Source organism: Tursiops truncatus, chromosome 8, assembly GCF_011762595.2.
Source record: "Tursiops truncatus isolate mTurTru1 chromosome 8, mTurTru1.mat.Y, whole genome shotgun sequence".
In the NCBI taxonomy this organism is placed as follows: domain Eukaryota; kingdom Metazoa; phylum Chordata; class Mammalia; order Artiodactyla; family Delphinidae; genus Tursiops; species Tursiops truncatus.
Window position 1 is genome coordinate 22278515 of NC_047041.1, and position 19430 is coordinate 22297944.

The window sequence follows — 19430 nt, forward strand, 5'->3', positions numbered from 1 at the left end:
CTACCTTCTGAGTAAAGGAAATATGTAGATGTATTTTGCTCTCATGTTCACTATATGTAGTAATGTTTTTCCTTCTGCTTATTTTCCAAATGACCTCTTTTGAGGACAGTTAAGACCTCTGTTTTATCCGTGACCTTTTAAGGATGCGTTCTTTAGTGGCACAAAAAGAGAACTAGAAATTAAAGACACCCAAGAACAAATGGATTTGATTCTGAGTTCTAATTGCAGGTCGTTGTACTCTATTGTGCTCTAGTTTTATAAGCAGTTTCATAGTTCTGAATTAGATTGTCTGTTTCAGAGCATTTCTCTGGAATCAGATACAGACATTTAGATTCCAGATTCATTGTGTCACTAAAATGTAATGACCAAATGTTAATATCCATGTACTTTTGAATTATTAATACTTGTTTATAGTTGAAAAACTATTACTGCAGAGTGTGCTTACAACAGTTCTATCAACATCCTCTTGCTCTCAGATGATTCTAATAATGTAGTGACTGGAAGAAACTTGAAGGGTTTTTTGAAATAGGTTTTAAGGGGTTAGGGAAAAAAAGTTCTTTCAGATCATTATGAAGGGGTGTTATATTCATCAGAACACAACTCAATGAAGATTATCTCAGAATATATACACACAATTAACTATTCACTGGCTGTGACAGCTTTGAACAAATTACTTTGGAAATTTCTGTAGGTTTTTTAAAGTTGAGAATCATTTGATTATGCTCATCAACTTAACTTTCTTGCTAGATTTGATTCATGTGCTTATGCCCAAATGATATGTTAGGTTTTTTTTTCCCCTTATTTTTGCTTATTTTGCCTGTTTTCCTCAAGCAATTTGGTCATCTAAGTTACAGGTGAATGGTTTTCCTCCCCACTAACTTTAAAATATGGTGGTTTATCATTGGTATGTAGATTAAATGTAGAATTTTGCAACTTCTTAATTTGTGTGTTTTAAAAGTACTTTCTATCAAAAGACAAAATCAGTGTATGCAAAAGGAAATCATAATCAAACATCTGTTTACTTTCTTTTAAATTCTTTAATTAATGTTTGCAAATGTACTGCATGATAGCACATTTTAGTTTCTTAGAACTTTTACATTGATTAAACTATCATTTTTTTCAAGAAATATTAAAATCTTTAAAAGGTAGTTGATTATAACTATGAAAAATGTTTTTGTTGGTAGGGTCAAAATCAAATTACATCACTACTATTTAGCAGTTTATATGTGTTCTTAAAATACCTTAAGAGAATACCTCCATTTTGTAAAAATTAGAGTATCAAACAGTATAAAACATGAAATTAGAAGCCAGAACCTAACCATCTGAATAATTTATAATCTAGTTTAATGTGCTGGGCCACATTACATTTCAGTATAAGCTGATGTTTTAAGAATGTTTATAATGAATTGGGGGGACATAGGCTATATCAAAGGCTTTGAATCAAAATGTATAGAAAATATATCAATTGGAGAAATAGTTTTATCTTTAGAGGAGATTATTGGCATTAATGTTCTAGGAATATTCTCAAGCATTAGGAAGACTGGAAACCAATATGTCTTCTAGATTACTGATGTGATGTATACAGGTAGGAAAGTGTTCTCCACTACCTTATTTTTGAGCAATTATGCCTTAGTTCTTAGGCATTACAAGAATTTATGGATTTTTTCCCATAAAGTAATAAGATTAATACCTACATACATATGCATTCATAGATGCAGTCCTTCTTCCAGTGATTTACAGAGCAGTTGCTATTTATGCAAAGCACTGGTAGAGTTATGGGAGATAGATGTGACCCTATGACTGGGTCAAGGAAATTGTAGTTAGGGACTTGGGACGTGGACTCAAATTAAGGTACAGAAAGTAAAAGTAGTAAAAACCAAAAGAAAAATTGAGATAAAATGTTCAGGAGTTAAAATGAGAGGTTATTAGTAGGTGCTAATTAGCATACAAAGAAGCATGATATTGACTTGATTAATGAGGCCGGGAAATATATTCTTCATTTATAAAATTACAGCTGCTGGGGAGCATCAAAGTTATAAATTAATCACTAGGTAGGCTAGCTAATGTTAACTTGGTTCTCTGCCACTAAAGAATTGCATTTTCTTTAATATCAACGTGTCTGGTTTTCTTATAATAGAATTTATTGAATGTAAGCAACCTTAACAATAATGGTTTATATTAGAATAGCCAGTATTGAAATGTAATTTAATATTAAAGTTTTCTTATAACCCTTTTGTTAATTACTTATTTAACTTGCCACTAAGTTTACCATGTTTTTACTGTAAATTATTTTTTTACTTTAAGTAAATATCAGGATACCCATTACCTCAAACAGTACAGGTAGAATTTCCTTCTCAGACGCTGGTTAATTGTCTGTGTTGATTTTTGTAAATGTATATAGCAATAGTTTGTATCATAGCAGAGCTTCAGAAAACTGGGATATTTAAGGATTGTTCTTTTCCCCTTTGGTTATTTTCTTTCTTTCTTTTTTAAATATTTATTTATTTATTTATTTGGTTGCACCGGGTCTTAGTTGTGGCAGACGGACTCCTTAGTTGTGGCTCCATGGCTCCTTAGTTGCAGCTTGCCAGCTCCTTAGTTGTGGCATGCAAACTCTTAGCTGCAGCATGCATGCGGTATCTAGTTCCCTGACCAGGGATCAAACCCGGGCCCCCTGCATGGGGAGCGTGGAGTCTTATCCAACTGCGCCACCAGGGAAGTACCTGGTTATTTTCTTTGGAGATTATTTTAAGCATTAAAATAACTATTATTGCCAGAGTCCCTCCTTTTTTATTAAAAAAACAACTTTCAGCTATGCATAAAGAAAATTGTTTTTAAAAAACTAGAAATTAGGTATTATAGCTATTTTAAGAAAAGCATATTTTTCATTGGCTTCCAGTATTATCATGTTATGTGTTGAAGTTGCCAAATACTAAAGGTGCTTTAGGTCATACTTAGCTACTTTATGACTGAAGTGTAATTTTTTTAAAAACTTGGTTAAATCATTAAAATTAACAAATATATAAGTGAACATGAAACAAAATTCAATAGATAAAAATAGGGTAACACAAAAAAGTAAGCCTCCTTGCTTTGTCCTCTAGCCCTGCAGCTCTCCCCAATGGTAACTATTTTTTTCACCTTGTGCCTCCTGGAAATTACCTGTACATGTAGAAGCATGCATATGTTGTATACTTATTGTTGTTTACATAAGGTATAGCATTCTGTATACACAGTGTTGTGCTTCTTGCACTGAATGGTGTATTTTGGAAATCGTTATATATAAGTACAAAAATACCACAGTATTTAATTATGTGGATGCCCCTTAACTTCTGATGAACATTTATATTTTTACTTTGCTTTATATACAATACTGCCATGTATTGTTGAACAAACACTGCTTTTGTTTTATCCTGTTTAAGATATTGTGTTAGGAAGTTTTTACTTAAATGATGTAGGTGCACTTTTTACATTTTAAAAATTTAAATAGTAGTATGTGCTTATTGAAACACTTTTATAAGAAAAGTGGGCACTTTTCCTTTTCATAAATTGGATTTTTCTGTATTTCAGGTTTAAAAGGTGACATAGCTATAATGGCTTTAATGTTTCACTTTTGAGGGCTCAAGTGTAAAAGATCTGCCAGTATATAAAAATTCTCTGACTTCTTCAAATTTTATAATCAGAAAATGCTATTTTTAAAAAAGAAGAAAGTCAGTACCTTTCTAAAGGTACTTTGGTAGCTTTTTGGTTTTTAATTTCCTTTGAGTACCACCATTTCCTCAGTGTGGAGTTTTCATTTGCTTACCTTTATTAAAATGGAAAATGACAAGCTCAGATCATTGCAAAACACTCGACCATGACACCAAGCAACAGGAAAATTATTTCAAAGAATATCAAAGTTTTCTTTGATTTTTAAGGAGGTAGATCAACTTAATTCATCCTATTATGTGATCTTTCTTTCTGACTTTAAGAAAATGTCCTTTGATTTCACACCTCACTTTTCAGATCAGATATTGCTCTTGTACCTATAAACTTTTGGTTCTTAAGTGATTTTCTTGGGCACCAAATATTTTGGGGGGTATAGCCTAATTAGTTTCAAAGTGCTAATGATATTTCATGTTAATCAGATAGAAGAAACACTGATATTAGTGGTTTGCAGTCTCCCTCTCTTCCCCTGTTCCCTGAGATTCACAGTAAATTCTAAGCTGATGTACCAGAGAGGCTCATAAAGTCTAGGTCCTCAGTCTGTAGTGTTCACCATCCCTCTGTTGCTCTTTCAGCTGCTTGGTGCTACTGAGTTCTGATCCCTGCTGTTTCTGCATAGGTTTTCAGGCACACTTAGAAATTGTCAAGTGAAATTACAGACTTCATAGCCCATGGTTATCCGCATTCTAAGGGTTCAGGGATCCTTTCCCAGATTCTCTTGCTTTTTCAGCCATTGTTTTTGTTTTTTACAGTAGATACTTAGATCCAGGTTTTATTGGTCCAGAGCACATTAGATACACAGGCAGTCTGACTGGCATTTAGAGTGTTTGGAATAGATGTGAAGCAGCACGATGTAGAGTTAATTGCATCTGGGTTTGAATTGTGGCCTGGCCACTTTCTTAGATGTGTGACATTAGGAAGCCACTTAGCCATTTTGAACATCAGTTTCCTCATCTGATAAATGGGAGTAACACTATAGATTTTATGAGCATTGACTAATAATATACATGGAGTACTTTGTTTACAGCTTGGCATATTAAAGGTGTTTATTAACTTCTGTCATTTTGTTTTTCATAATATTTTTGTTCATCTGTCAGTAGTGTGGGTATTGGTATTTATACTCCAGTCCTTTGGATTCCAGTTTTTATGTCTTCTTGCCTTTTAAGAATTTTATTTGTGATTCTCTTTAGATGGTATTGCTCAGCATATGTTTATTGAGTGTGTGCCAGGCCCTCTGCTAAGTATGTAGAGATAAAATAGACATGGTTTGTTCTGAGCAGTAAAGAGTTCATGGTCTACTCCCAGTAGACGAAGTAAATAATGTGTGTGTATGAGTAAGTAATGTTCTCTCCTCAACCTGTTAATGTTGGAGTGTGCCAAGGCCCAGGTCTGCCCCGTCTACACTTGGTTCCCTTAGTGTCCTCCTCCAGTGTTGTTGCTTGAGATACCATCTGTATGCTAAAAACTCAAATCTCCAGCCAAAACCCTCTACCTTGAACTCCAGATGTGTATATCCAACTATCTACCTAACATGTCCACTTTGATATCTAATAAGCATCTCAAACTTGCTATGTCAGACCAAACTTGAGGTCTTCTCCCACCCCCTGCCCACTTGCTCCTGTCTCAGTCTTCCCCTTCGTCTTCCCTCCTTTCAGTGGATCTGGCCCAAACCTTGACTGTAATGTGATTCTTCTTTTTCTCTCATAACCCACACCCGCTCCAACCACAAACCTGTTGGCCCAACATTCAAAATATATAATATATTCAAAAAATGACCATTTCATACATCCTCCACAGCTGTCACCCTGTTCCACACACCAGGATTGCTTGTATTATTGCTAGAGCCTTCTGATGGATTTTCTGGATTCCTCTCTTGATATTCTACAGTCTATGAAGACAGTAGCCTTAAAAAGGTAAGTCAGATCCTGTCATGCTCAAAAATTCTCCAGACCTTTTCCATCTCAGTAAAAGCTATATCCTTCTCAGTGGTCATTCAGAGCCCAAGATCATCTGATTCCTTGTCACTCTCAGACCTCATCTGCTGATTTCCGCTTTTCTCACTGAATTGAGGTCAACTGGCTTCCTTGTTATTCTCTAAACTAGCCAGTGTTCCTGTTACGTCATCCTGGAATGCCTTTTCTCCCCAGGTATTTTTATGATGCACTTCCTTGCCACTTCCAGGATTTTGCTTAAATGTCACCTCAATGTGGCCTTCCCTTACTACCCTATTTAAAATTACACTTTCCCCAGTATTCCCTACCCATGTCTCTTAATTATTTTTCTTTGTAGCACTTACTATCCAACACACTATATATATTTTTAATATTTTAATATATATATATTTTAATATTTTTTTACCTATTTGTATTGTTTATTATCTGTCTTTTCCCACTGGAATGTAAGCTTCATGAGGGCAGGAATTTTGCTGTTTTGTGCAATGAAATGTGCTCAGTGCCTCGAGCAATGCCTGATGCATGATAGAGCTCAAAATTTTTTGTTAAATGAATAAGTGGGTGAATTCTGGAAGCTCAGAGGAAGGCATCTAGTCTTGGTGGAAGGCTTCCTGGAGGAGATGACTCCTAAGCCAAGCCTTTAAGAATGAGTTATTCTTAATGGTGGGAGGGCGTGAGGGGCAAAGATAGGAGGGCTATCCAGATAGCGGGAGCTATGTATGTAAATACCTTCAGGCACAAAAAGACTTGGAGCGTGCTGGAACTACCTGTTTGTACTGAGAAAGTATAAACTTTGAGATTCAGAAGGTGGTGCTATGAAACACTGGGGAATCATGAGGGGAAGCAGGTGTGGATGTGCCTGTGATGCTTTTTTGGACAAGTTTGGAATGCTGATGGAACGTCATAAGAGTTCCCAAGGAGAAAGTGTAAGGAAAGAACAGCTAGTACAGAGCCCTGGTGAGCACCAACATTTAAGGGCTGGCCAAAGCAAGAAGAGTACGTTCAGGAGAGAGCTGCAGAAACACAACAGGGCAGAGTTAAACGTCCTGGGTGACCACCAAAGCCATAGGAAACAGGTCTGTTACAATGTTTCAATGTACACTGGCTTTGGCAGTAAGAAAATCATTGAAGAGAGCAATTGCTTTGGAGTTAACACTAGTTTTTTGCTTAGCTTAACTGTATAGTATCTTCTGGGAAGTGTTTTCCACAAACACAGAACAGGAAAGTGCTCTTTCTCGTAGTGTCCTCCGTCAGCTCCAGATGTCTGAAGCTGACACTGGCATGAACCCCACCCCACAGCCCTGCTCCAGTCCATGAAATTGTACCTAGTAAGTGAAAATCTGTATGCATGTTTACCTTTTAGGGGTGCACCATGTAGCATTTGAATGATTTAATCCATTCAAATAATTTCATTCACTAAGCACTTGTTAAGTACTTGAAGTTAGGTCCTGAGGATTCATAAATAATTTTTAAAAACTTTCATAGTCTAGAGGAAGAAACGAAGAGTTAAGATATAGTGTGACAGACAAGTAGACAAGAGATACATACAAAGATCTGGGGAACAGCAGACCCCTTGCTAACATCTCCAAGGATGTAGAAGTTATTGCAATTGTCAGCATTTATCTCAGGAACACGTACAATTTTCCCCCAGCTTCCCTTTAGGGCTGAGGGAACATCTCAGTGGATGTCCAATGGTGGTCTCAATGCTGGTTTGCACAGGGGTTCCAGGAAAAAATCATACCTTAGGAGTCATTTCCAGTGCTAGAACCAAGGGTGTCAGCTATGTAAGCAGAGGCTGATGGAAATCTGGGCCTAAAGCCAGCTCTAGAGTTGAGCAGGGTATAGTAGGACTGCCTTGGGCTGTGGGTTAGGAAAGTCCACTTATAACTTGGGCTACTTCTAGGTACCTCAGGATAGGTAAAAATGGGTTTTGTGTATGTTCTGGAGCTACTAAGGAAATTTTGGTAGGAGGAGTCCTTGCATTTATTCATCCAAATATTTTAGTGCCTAGTACCTTCCAGGTACTGTGTACCTACTAATCATTAAGAATATAATAGTGAAGAAGACTAGATCCTTATTAATGGACTTACTTTCTATGGTAAGTCATGAAACACATGCAGAATAATTTAAAAGTTGTGAATCGTATTAGATTGAATCATGTAAAATTGCTAATATTCAACCATCTTTGACCTATAAAAGCAGCAAATTTGTATCAATGCTGTGAAAGAAACAAGGGACTGAGTTGGGGAAAATAGGATGATAATCGGGGATAGGAAGGTCGGAAAAAGTCTCTGTGAGGAACTGGCATATAAGTTGCCACCTGAAAAAAGAGAAGCCTAGCTTTTTAAATTTAAATCAAGATGGCAAATGCAAATGCCCAGAAGGATCAAATGAGCACACTGGGCCTGGTGGGGGAATCTTCCCGCCGGGTCTAAAGAGGGCGGCAGCTCCTCAAAGCAGTGCTATTTTGATTTTCCAAGATAAGCCAGCAAACAGCTTTTTTAAAAAAGCATCCAAAGAATAATGCTTTAAATATTTAAGTAGAAATGTAATTTTATGTGAAATCTCTCAAATTTTACACATCAGCTATTTAAAAAATTTTAGATAATGTTTTGCAAGCCAAACAATGTATCTGCTCTCTTGGAAGTGGCCCACTAGACACCAGTTTACAAGATTTGCTTTAAAGCATTCCAGGTAGAGAGAACAGCATATGCAAAGACCTTGAGGCAAGAAAGGGCTTACTGGTTCAAGGAACTGGAAGGAGGGCAGTATGTCCAGAGCTAAGTGAGCCCAGGGGAGAGTTGTTTGTGAGATGAAGTTGGAAAGGAGCCAAATCTCAAGGAGCTCACACAAGCATAGTGGCAGAAGTGGAGGGACAGACATAAAAATTTAGTGTGTACCAGATAAGCGTGCACCTTGGGACCTCACCTGTGCCTGGAGGAAGGGACACACTTTCCTAATCTGTACAAAGATGTCATAAATGCTGCAGGTGTCCTTGGAGGTAGGTGCACTATCCCATTTTAGAGTTCAGTAACCTGCCCAAAGGCCACCAGAGTGGCAGAGTCTGCATTTGGGTTTGGGTTTCTTTGAATTGAAATCTTCCCCCCACCCGTTTTTAGAAACTACAAAACGCCAACTTTGCGATTGAGACATGTTTACATGACGGTGCCCTTCAGAGGATTTTCTTGTCTGCATAACTTAAAGTGAATGTATTCATTAGTTTAGAGGCCAGAGAAGAATGCTCTAAATGTTATGTTGAATACAGAGTAACAGTGACCTGGAGATCAAACCCCATCAAATTGGGGACCAGACTTATTCCACTGTTTGGTGTGGGCTAGTAACGCCAACCTGTGAAGAGTTTAGTGCTCTCATTTTCAAGAAAAGGTGGGTATAGCTTAAAGATTTGAAGTTGAAATATACAATTTATACCTGTGGGGGTGAGAAAGCATCCTTTTCTTTTTACTGAGTGTTAAAGCCCTCGAAATCAAATGAAGGGTCTGTGCTCAAGGGATCTTAGAAATCTAGAAAAAAATGCAATTTGAGAAGTGAAGATGGATATGTATAGAAATAGGCTGTTTGAGCTAGTTAATAGATGTTAAATAAAATATTTCAGAAATTTGGTGAGCAGGACTTCAGTGATAAGAACTGAACTTGGTCTAGAAAAAATTCAAGAGGTTGAGGATCAGATTGCCTGGAGAGTTTCAGCCTGGGACAGAGCCAGGGAGGAAGGTGGCCACAGCTTGAGGCCTGAGAAATAAGTCACAGTGCAGCCTTGAGACAGGCTCACAGTTTAAGTGAAACACCTGAGGAAATGCCTGTGGAGGAGATTGCTAAACTAGTTTACAGAACTAAACGTGATGGAGTATTCCATTAAAATTCACCAGTCATTTTTTTGGTCACATTACAATATTGAAGACAGAGAGAAAGTAGCATAATTAACAACTTTCTCCAGATGCTCTGTGTGGGTTATTTGATTTACCTTGTAGATAAAAATGGTTCTGCTTTGACTTTCCTAAGAATTCTTTTAAACTATTAGATTTTTGCCTGTGGAATTAAAAGGAAAATTGTACATTTAAGAGGAAATCACTATGATTATATTTTGCTTCAAGGTTAGTAGATTGTAATTACTGAATAAAGTAGGAGTTGGCAAACTTTTTCTCTAAAGGTAGGTCCAGATATTAAATATTTTAAGCTTTGCATGCCAAATAGTTTCTGTCACAAGTACACAGCCCTGCTGTTTTGGCACAAGAGCAGCCATGGGCGTATGTAAGTGAAGGAGCCTGGCCGCCTGCCTTCCAGTAAAACTTCATTCATGGACACTGAAATCCGACTTTCATACAATTTTATTTTATTTTTTATTTTTTCATACAGTTTTATATGTCATAAAATTATCTTCTTTTAATTTTTAAATCATGGTCTTTACAAAAACAGATGGGGAGCTGGATTTGGTCCATGAGCCATAGTTTGCTGACCTCTGAATTAAAGGATTTTAAAAACAGTTACGTTCTTCCAAGGGCCAGCAGTGTGGCTTTCTCAGCTGTCTAGATTGTTTTATTTCATGGTACAGGGGTCTTATTTTGTAGTAATGAAGAGATTTCCCTACACATTTGAGAAACTTCTAGCAGTGGTTCTCAAACTAGCATATATCATTATCACGTGCAGACTTTGTTAAAATGCAGATTGCAGGGCTCCTCCTGAAGTTTCTGATTCAGTAAGTCTACATGGTGCCTAGGAACTTGGATTTTTAACAGGTGAGGCTAATGCTGCTGTTCTGGGACCACACTTTGAGAATCACTTATTTAGAGATGAGGGTGTCAGACACGGTGGGAATAATACAGTTGCTTCTTTTACTCAGTGTCCTTGGAGTAGCTATTGACTTCTCTACCTAGACGATTTGAGACCTTCAAAATTCTAATGGTTCAAAGACCAAAGATAATTGGAACAAAATTTATAACTTCCCTGTCTATTGTAGTATTTTTCCTCCATCAATTTCTGAAAGTTTTAAACATTTACAAACTAGAGATTGTTTTACAACAGTGTCTAGGAGAAATATAAAGAAATCTGTTATTATATATAGTATATATTCTTATGTAGTATTATACATGTAAATATATATATAAGTACTCATGCATCCGTTTTAAAATAGTACATTGCTGGTAACTTAGGCATTCTGTATTCCTTCTCTATCATGTCTCCCTCTTCTTTGATTTTAACTGTTTGTATCCACAATATAATGTCTCCTTTTGCATGCCTGTGAACTTTACCTACTTTACATACATGCGCACACACACATCCATTTTGATGAATATAGCTGTGGTTCATTCATTTTCGCTGCTGTGAGGGTGTCTGTTTTATGAATGCACTATAATTTATCCACTCCCCTGATAATGGGCACTTGGATTGTTTCTAGTATTTTTTATTTTACAAACAATATAGCCTGAAATCTTCTTGAACATATTTCCTAGTAGTGTGAGCAACAGTATCTCTACCTAGAGAGGGGAATTGTTCAGTTACAGGGGCATTTCAACTTTTCTGTGTAACCAGCAACTTGTTTTCCAAAGGAAGGTTATACCCACACTGACTTCAACACACTTGAATATCACTAACTTTTTTAACTTTCTGCCAATTTGATAGGTTTAAAATGTGCTTTTAGTTTGCATTGTCTTGATTACTAATATAGTTCAGAATTTTTCTTAAATTTATGGGCCTTTCATGTCTCCTCTTTGAAGTGACTTCTTTTTTCCTGTTTTCTTTAAAAGTTTCTCCACCTTGTTTTGATAGAAATGTATTAATAGATTAATTTGGAAAAAAATTATATCTGTACAATATTTAAGTATTCCTAGTCATGAATATGTAATATCTCTCCATTTAGTTATGTCTTCCTTAATACTTCTCAGTAAAGTTTAAATTTTTCCATTTAGATCATCTATTTCTTTTGTTAGATTTATTATTAAGCATCTTATTTTTACTATCTTTTTAGTACTTAATTTTAAAACTATTGGTGGCTGGTATATAAAAATGAAGTTGATTTTTGTTTGCTGACCTTATATTCAAGAACCTTGCTCAATTCTTATTTTTTCTCATAATTTGTGAAGCCTTTTGGGCTTTCTACATAAATAGTCATCTACACTTAATACAGTTCTTTGTCTTCTCAATCCATATAACTTCTTTTCCTTATCTTACTGAGTTGATTTGACTAAAGCTTTCAGTACAATGTTGAACATAAGTGCACCTCATTTCTGATTTAACAAGAATGCTTCTAACGTGTGCCATGACATAAGTTTGCTGTTTTGACAGATGACCTTTATCGGGTTAATGAAACTTCCTTTTATATATATACACCTGTTTTTCTAAGAGTTTTTTTAAAAATCAAAAGGGTGTTTAAAATGTATCAAATGCAAATTCTGTGTATATTGTGATAATATGTGTATGCTTTTTTGTCTGTTAACATATTGAATTAATAGATATTTCTAATATTAAACCAAGTTTCGTTCCTGGGATAACTTGATATGATGTATGTCCTAACCTGTGGTTTGGCACTCCACGAACACTGAGTCACCTGTATTGTGAATATCCTGCCCCTCTGATTTGTATGTATCTTCCACTCACCGCCCCTCCAACAAGGGTTGCTGTTTTCTAGAGGTATTTTAATTTCATGGCGCCACCTGGTGGCAAACTTTCAACATTTCTGATGATGTCTCTTTGCTACCTTTCTTTTAGGCAACTGCATGTAGTTTCCTCTGTTATCACTGTAACCCCTCATTTAACTTTATTTTCTCTCTTATACCTTAATATTTATTCACTTTACTCCCCCATCCTCCTTTCTCTTGCTCCTCCAAATATTTTTCAGTATACTCATGCCAATCATTCTCTTTTCCGTCCTTTTTCTTCTCTCTCCCCTTTTGTTCCTTTATGGGTACTGCAAATCTACCTCAATTATGGTTAAGAATGATGAGAATAGTGCTGGTTACTAGGGTAAAAGATACAGCAATACATTTTAAAATGACAATTGGTACAATAAAGTGCCAGCTCTGCTAACCTTCAAAGGCCTTGAAAATACTTAAAATTCTTTTTAAAGTGTTCTTAAATTCAAGTACTACTTAATCACCTTCTAATTAATTCTGCCCATTTAACATCAAAGTTCACTATTAAGGAAAAATTATAAAACTGCTTTGTTTCAGTGTTCCTTTATCAAAATGTGAGGGTTCTGCTGTATTTTGCTGCAAGACTCAGTTTTTCATTATGCATTAAACTGCTTGGAAACCAAACTGATCATCTATAACATGGTTTCCATAGGAAACAGCCCACCACAGATGCCCTTTTGATGTGTAACACATTTATAAGATAGAGATTACCATTTCCAATTGCTTAACTCTCAAGCATAGAAAATACTGTAAACAATATTCTCCCCAGTCAGAAAACTAACACATGTATAAGCTTCATTGGTTTAGCAATTTCTTTTTGGAGTTAATTGTGACTTTTGTCTTTGGTGTCTCTAAGGGCTATGTCTGAGAATGGCAGGTGAGTCAGCTGAAGAAGACAGAACAGAGAAAGTAGGGCTGAAATTGATCTCTTTAGCCGCTGCAGTGCTAACATGGCTGCAGGGGAGGTGGTTTTGATTGTGTGTTTGTCTTACTCACCCTAGTCTTAGTAGGCAGGTACAGTATATTGAGCCATTGCTTATTCATAGATAGCAAGTGTTGATTTTAAAGTAGGCACCAGGAAGTATTTTGGTACCTAAGTCTGGTTGGTGCCTGAAAGATATTTTAATCAAGAGAGAACCTCAAAATATAAAATCTGATCTTCAGCATTACTCTAATACTTAAAAAGATTTTGATGGCTTTGAGATCTGGTAGTCTTATGAAAATGACTAGTTTGTGCAGAGCTGCTGCAACTATTAGAATTCTAGCATCTTTTCAAAAGGGAGATTTAAAGTTATTCTTATTTGCACATTGTAATAGTAGAGATTCAAAAGTGATTGAAAAAGAAAAGTTAGAGGTTAAAGATTAGGAAGGAGATTACTTTGGCAATTTGGTTACGTAGAAGGCTCTACATAATGCAAGGTGACAAGGGTGCTTCTGGCTTCTGTACTACAGTATTTGGCTTCCTTCTGTGTTCTAAACGCTTTCTAACCTTTTGATGTCTTTTTTAAAAGGTGGGGACCCAAACTGTATGCATTGTTCCAGATGCGTTCTTGCCAAAGCAGTATAAAGCAAATGTAACAGTTAGGAAGAAGGCTCCCTCCCTCACTGGGTAAGTACAGCTGGCAGCCTTGACCAGGGCTAGCCCACCTTCCCATTAGACCTGCCATACCCTCTCCACTGCAAAAATGCTGGCGGGACCCCGTAAAACCTGAATCTGTTAATCCACAGCCCAGAGCCTTTCATCTAGTGAAATGCCAGTCAAAAGAGCTGACCCAGAGCCAGCCCTACCATTACAGCACCTAATCCCACCCCCTCCAGATTTTTTTTCAGTTGTTTGCATCTCTTTGGCTCTTTGCCAATCAAGAACACTGAGGTCAGATAGAGTTTATTAAAATGAAATTTTACCTATAATCTTGGTGAGCTGATTAGACACGCTACTTTAGACTGTTTGCTTACCTTTGTGAAAGAACCCCCTTGATGTAGAGTATTATAGTGCAAGCTCACACATATGACACTTGTGTGCTGCTAGAAGGTTTTTTTTTTTCTTATTTAAAAAAATGTTCAGATCTACTTAAAAATGAAGTGCCATACCTATATATTAAGTAGAAAAAATCCAGAATTGGTTCGTAAGCCAGGTTAGTATTATGCATTGATCTCAATTTGGAAATATTTAAAAATCGTTGATCAACGTGATTATCATGATAAGAGGTTGTTTCAAAGTTCTTTAATTGATTTTTTGACCCATCCCATTTCTAAATAAAACTACAGCCATGTGGTTTATCTTGTAGATCTTGAGTGGTACATTTGAGTTCCCCCAACTTGCTGATTAAACCTCCCACAATTCTATAAACCAATCTCTAGCTATATGGGAATATATTTTAGATAACACTTTAAAATGTGGAATAACTCTGTTATAACAATATTATTTTTTAGGTTCTTTTCATGTGACGTAGAAAAATGGTGATATATGTTCACTTAGGCTGGGGAACTTTTAGAAATGATTTGCTTCTTTGGCCTTGACTTTATTTCTGTATTTCTTTATTTTCTAATCCCAAACTTCCAATACTTCCCTGCCCAACCCCCTCGCCCTTGGCAACCACAAGTCTGTTCTCTATGTCTGTGAGTCTGTTTCTGTTTTGTAGATAGGTTCATTCGTATCATATTTTAGATTCCACATATAAATGGTGTCATATGGTATTTGTCTTTCTCTGTCTGACTTGACTTCACTTAGTATGATAATCTCTAGGTCCATCCATGTTGCTGCAAATGGCATTATTGCATTCCTTTTAATGACCTTGACTTTTGGATTGCTGTGAAACGAGTTTAAGGTCATGCAAGAATCTCTGACATTCCATGACATCACCAAAATATTTTCATTGTTTCAAAATCCACTTGAAGTCCTTGTGACACATCCATCATTGTTTGCTTTCACTCGTTTTGAAAGGGGTGTTTGTGACTCCATAGAATCCAGTTAATCTTATTCTTGATATTTGAGCTAAAATCCTTGGTTAAAACATGTTCTTAATGATCCATAGATTGCCACAAACAATACTGTTCTTAGCTATTCATCTTTAAATCATTTCTTCCAGTGCAGGCATTTATGTAACTCTTTCTATTTTGTTTGCTGATTGGTAAGATCCTTCCAACTGAAATTTGCCTGATGTTTTGCAATTTTTCCTCATTGATTTTCACCCTTTAGTGTTTTTGCTTTTTAGAGCAAATCCTTTGAGTGAGTTTGACTCTGTTGTTGCCATCAGAAGTAGGAAAAGAAAGTTTCTGCATGACTTACCAGAAAAGTCAAGATCAAATGACAGAGGTTTTGAATTGTCCAAAGATGAATTTATTAAAGGATCAAGGGAGTTGGCAGTCGCTGCATCCTCCAGCTTGAAAAGTCACATAGTTGACAGCCTCAGAAGAACAGCTGGGCCCCCCCTCCTTAGTTGATTGTAGTGTTATTGACCCAAGAAAAAAGACAGGAACTTTTGACAGTTTTCCGGTCCTACTCCCACTGTCCTGAGGGTTTCTCCATCAGAATCCTCACCCTCTTGCTTGTGATTGGGCAGGCCCGTGGGATTATGGTGGCGAGGAATTACAAGGATAGCCATGGACGAACTGCAGCTGGCTGGTTTCTTCAGGGATAGAATACCCTACAGCCTCGGGTGTCAGGCTGTATCCAAATCATGAATCAACCCCAAAGGCCTCTGGTTGTCTGGTGCATCCAGACCCACAGGCTTCTTGCTCTCAACCTTCAGGCCTTGTCATTTCTCTGAGGTGCTAGGCTGATTTTAGCTTAGGAGGCTGAGTTAGACCTGATCTGATGACCTTCTTTCCTACACCCTGGGGTCGGGGGGTTGAGGGGGAAGTAGCCTGAGGTGGGTAAGACAGAGCTGGTGTAAATAAGGTGACCAATCCCTTGGGGACACCTGCCTCACAGGCTGCTTACTTCTCTTGTGATTCACGTCACAAAGGCTTATAAGACTGTGACATGAAGGGGAGTATGTTTATACCATGATCTCATATCCACATCATGATTCTGGATCTGAACATTGCAATATCTACCATGTTAGATTCCTTTTGAGACCAAAAATAGTTTTAGCAAGGCTGAGGTCAGAGTGTAGAGCCTGTGGAACCACCTTTGTTTTGGTGCAATTTGTACGTCATCGTGTTTCCTTGGTGACATTCCATCCCCCTTCATAATTCAGTAGTAAACTCTTGTCTTGGCTACATGTTACTGGAAAGGTGATCAGGGTCGTGCCCTTTTCAACCCTATCATGGTAATATTTAAAAGTTCAGTTTTCTTCTTTCTTGCCTGACTTTCCTGTTCACTTTCTGTGTCTTCACGCAGGTCCCTGGCATCTGACGCACATGGCGAGCTTTAGGATAAGGTCGTACTAAGACATGCCTGATGTTCTGAATGTCTGTATCCCCCAAAGTCCATAATCTCAGCTGAAACCCGATGGATGAATGTTCCCTCAATCAGGGCTCTTGTTGGTGGTTCTTTCCACACCTTGGTCGACTGTTGGTTTTCCCTTTCTTGCTATTCTGTCTCTCTCCTCACCTCTCTCGATTGCCTTTCCTAGGGACAGACCTTAGAGAGACGGGCCAGGACGTGGGAACTCGGCACTGCACCTGGCAGTCCTCAGCCAGCATCCTCTGCATCCTGTCTTCAAGGTACCATCCCCGCAACAGATGCCTGAAGGCCCAGGCTTCTGAGAACCCACTTGTTTTCTGCATGACTAGCTTGTAAAGAGGGATATGCGGAGAACTTTCCACTTAAAAAAAATGTATGTGACTTATTTTGGGCTTCAAACTGAGAGCAAAATCAGTGGTATGCAGCTCTGTTTCCTGGAACACATCTGTGGCATCTGGAGAAATTGTTGCAATACTCCCTTTCCTGTCTGGGCTGTTTGTATAACTGTATATATAAATGTAGCAATAAATATATGCTAACATCAGCCTGGGGCATTTAGTTTCCGCTTGATTCTGCACACCGATGGTAGGCAGTGAATATCACATTCTCGAGGAATTGCCCTACTGACCAGCGGGCTTGCCTGCCCCTTCTCAGTTTCTCATCTTCTCTGATTTCACAAAGTGTTAGCTTGGAATTGGCCAGTGTTTGGAGAAAGAAGGTTGAGGGGTGCGGTGGCAGAGCTGGGACATGAAGCCACATTATTAATTCACTAGGTTGCACTATTCCTGACGCTCCGAGGTGGCTTGAATGTCTGAGGACTGAAGCTTAGAGGATTGGGTGACAATTTGCAACAGGAGTCAGCTATTTTATAGTCACTCTTAAATCCTTCAGGAATGTATTGTGCTTGGATTATATGACAGGTACTCACCTGCCAGTCACAAAGTTACCCCTTAAAGATTTTCGGAAAAACCACACAAAATATGCCAACATGATATTGAATTTTCCATCTGTCCCTGATGTCTTTCGAGGGCACTAAGTAAGTCTGGTTGTTTTAGAAACAGTGCCCTTCTAAAGTGGACACATAAGCAAATAAACTTTTTAAATGCTGTTTGTCTACTATCAAGAAATATTTGTTCCCAAACTGCTGTCATAATTTATTTGAAATCTTTGCTTATCAGGCATTTTTATAACTTAAAAGATAACCAGGGCTTCCCTGGTGGCGCAGTGGTTGAGAGTTCGCCTCCCGATGCAGCGGACACGGGTTCGTGCCCCGGTCCGGGAAGATCCCACATGCTGCAGAGTGGCTGGGCCCGTGAGCCATGGCCGCTGAGCCTGCGCATCCGGAGCCTGTGCTCCGCAACGGGAGAGGCCACAACAGTGAGAGGCCCGCGTACCACAAAAAAAAAAAGATAACCACACAACTTCGTGTGATTCTTATCAAATTGCTGTTTGCCAGGCCTCTCCTCGATTATAAGCGGCAGGTGGTGTAGAACCATTCAGCCCTAAGGCCTGGGGATGCAGTGGAGCCAGAAGCTGGTGTCCTGTGGCCAAGGTTCACAGGCAGCACCCGAAAGACTGCGTGTTATGTATTACTACAGACTGGAAGTGCTTGAGGAAATCATCTGGTTGGGGTCCTTGAACCACTGGTCAGGTAACTGTCTGAACAATCATGCCAGGTGTGTTCTTTCACCTTTTAGCAGATCCATCAGAGAACCTGAGGCTCAAGGTCAACAGGTAAAGAAGGCACAGCGTGGGCTGCTGCCGCCACAGCAAATTCCCATGTGCTACCAACGTACAGACCTCTCCCACACACAGACTGGTCTGGCCCGGACTGGTAATACAGGGGGAAACTATTAAAAAAGAGACAGGACATGGGCTTCCCTGGTGGCGCAGTGGTTGAGAGTCCGCCTGCCGATGCAGGGGACGCGGGTTCGTGCCCCGGTCCGGGAAGATCCCACATGCCATGGAGCGGCTGGGCCCGTGAGCCATGGCCGCTGAGCCTGCGCGTCCGGAGCCTGTGCTCCGCAACGGGAGAGGCCACAGCAGTGAGAAGACCGCGTCCCACACACACACACAAAAAGGACAGATTATCAGTTGCTTCTGGTTATAGTGCGATTATATAAACATAATTATAGATAATGCCGTATAACCAGCAGTTCATAAGCTTGTTCATGGAGCTGTGGAGGGTTGAGGGTTTTCAGCCAGTGGGTGTCAAGCCTGGGCATGGGTCGTGACTGAGACCCTGGATAGGTCACTTTAATGCCCTGGGCCTTTGACGCGTCTGCCGGAAAATGAGGTGTTTGGACTAAATGATTTCTAAGATCCTTTCTGTTCTTTGAGTCTCCTCCTTTGGAAAGGGAAGGGAGTTAGCCTACTTTCAGTGCTAAAGAGGAAGGTCATGGGATGGCATAGATGGGCAGCTGAGAGGCAGAGGGGAGTTATGAAGATCGCTTATTTTCAGGTAACAAGAAATGCATGAAGATAACGACAAGTTAAAGCACCATTTTCGTCGCACCCCTTCTGAGGAAACATGTTTAGCTATCACTTCCCATGGGAGAGGAAACTGGCTGGATTTCTTCCTGGGCTCTCTTTTGCGCTGGGCAGAAAGGCTGCTGTCTACACTGCGTGCTGGGACGGACAGGTGGGGACTTGAAGCCTCAGAACCAGAAGCCACTTTTCTTCAGGAGCTGCTCACACCCACCAGGCCCTTGTGAACTGCTG

At 38.7% G+C, this 19430-nt stretch overlaps 1 protein-coding gene across 1 annotated transcript in view; it reads left to right on the plus strand.

Annotated features, from left to right (window-relative positions):
* The window catches only part of RDX (radixin), a 102836-nt gene extending 85573 nt beyond the window's left edge, over positions 1-17263 (plus strand). The window contains exons 15-16 of the mRNA XM_019941927.3: positions 13810-13907; positions 16879-17263. Coding sequence (XP_019797486.1) covers positions 13810-13876 — 67 coding nt within the window. The 3' untranslated portion in view covers positions 13877-13907; positions 16879-17263. The remainder of the gene's footprint in view (positions 1-13809; positions 13908-16878) is intronic.
* Positions 17264-19430: the final 2167 nt, after the last annotated feature.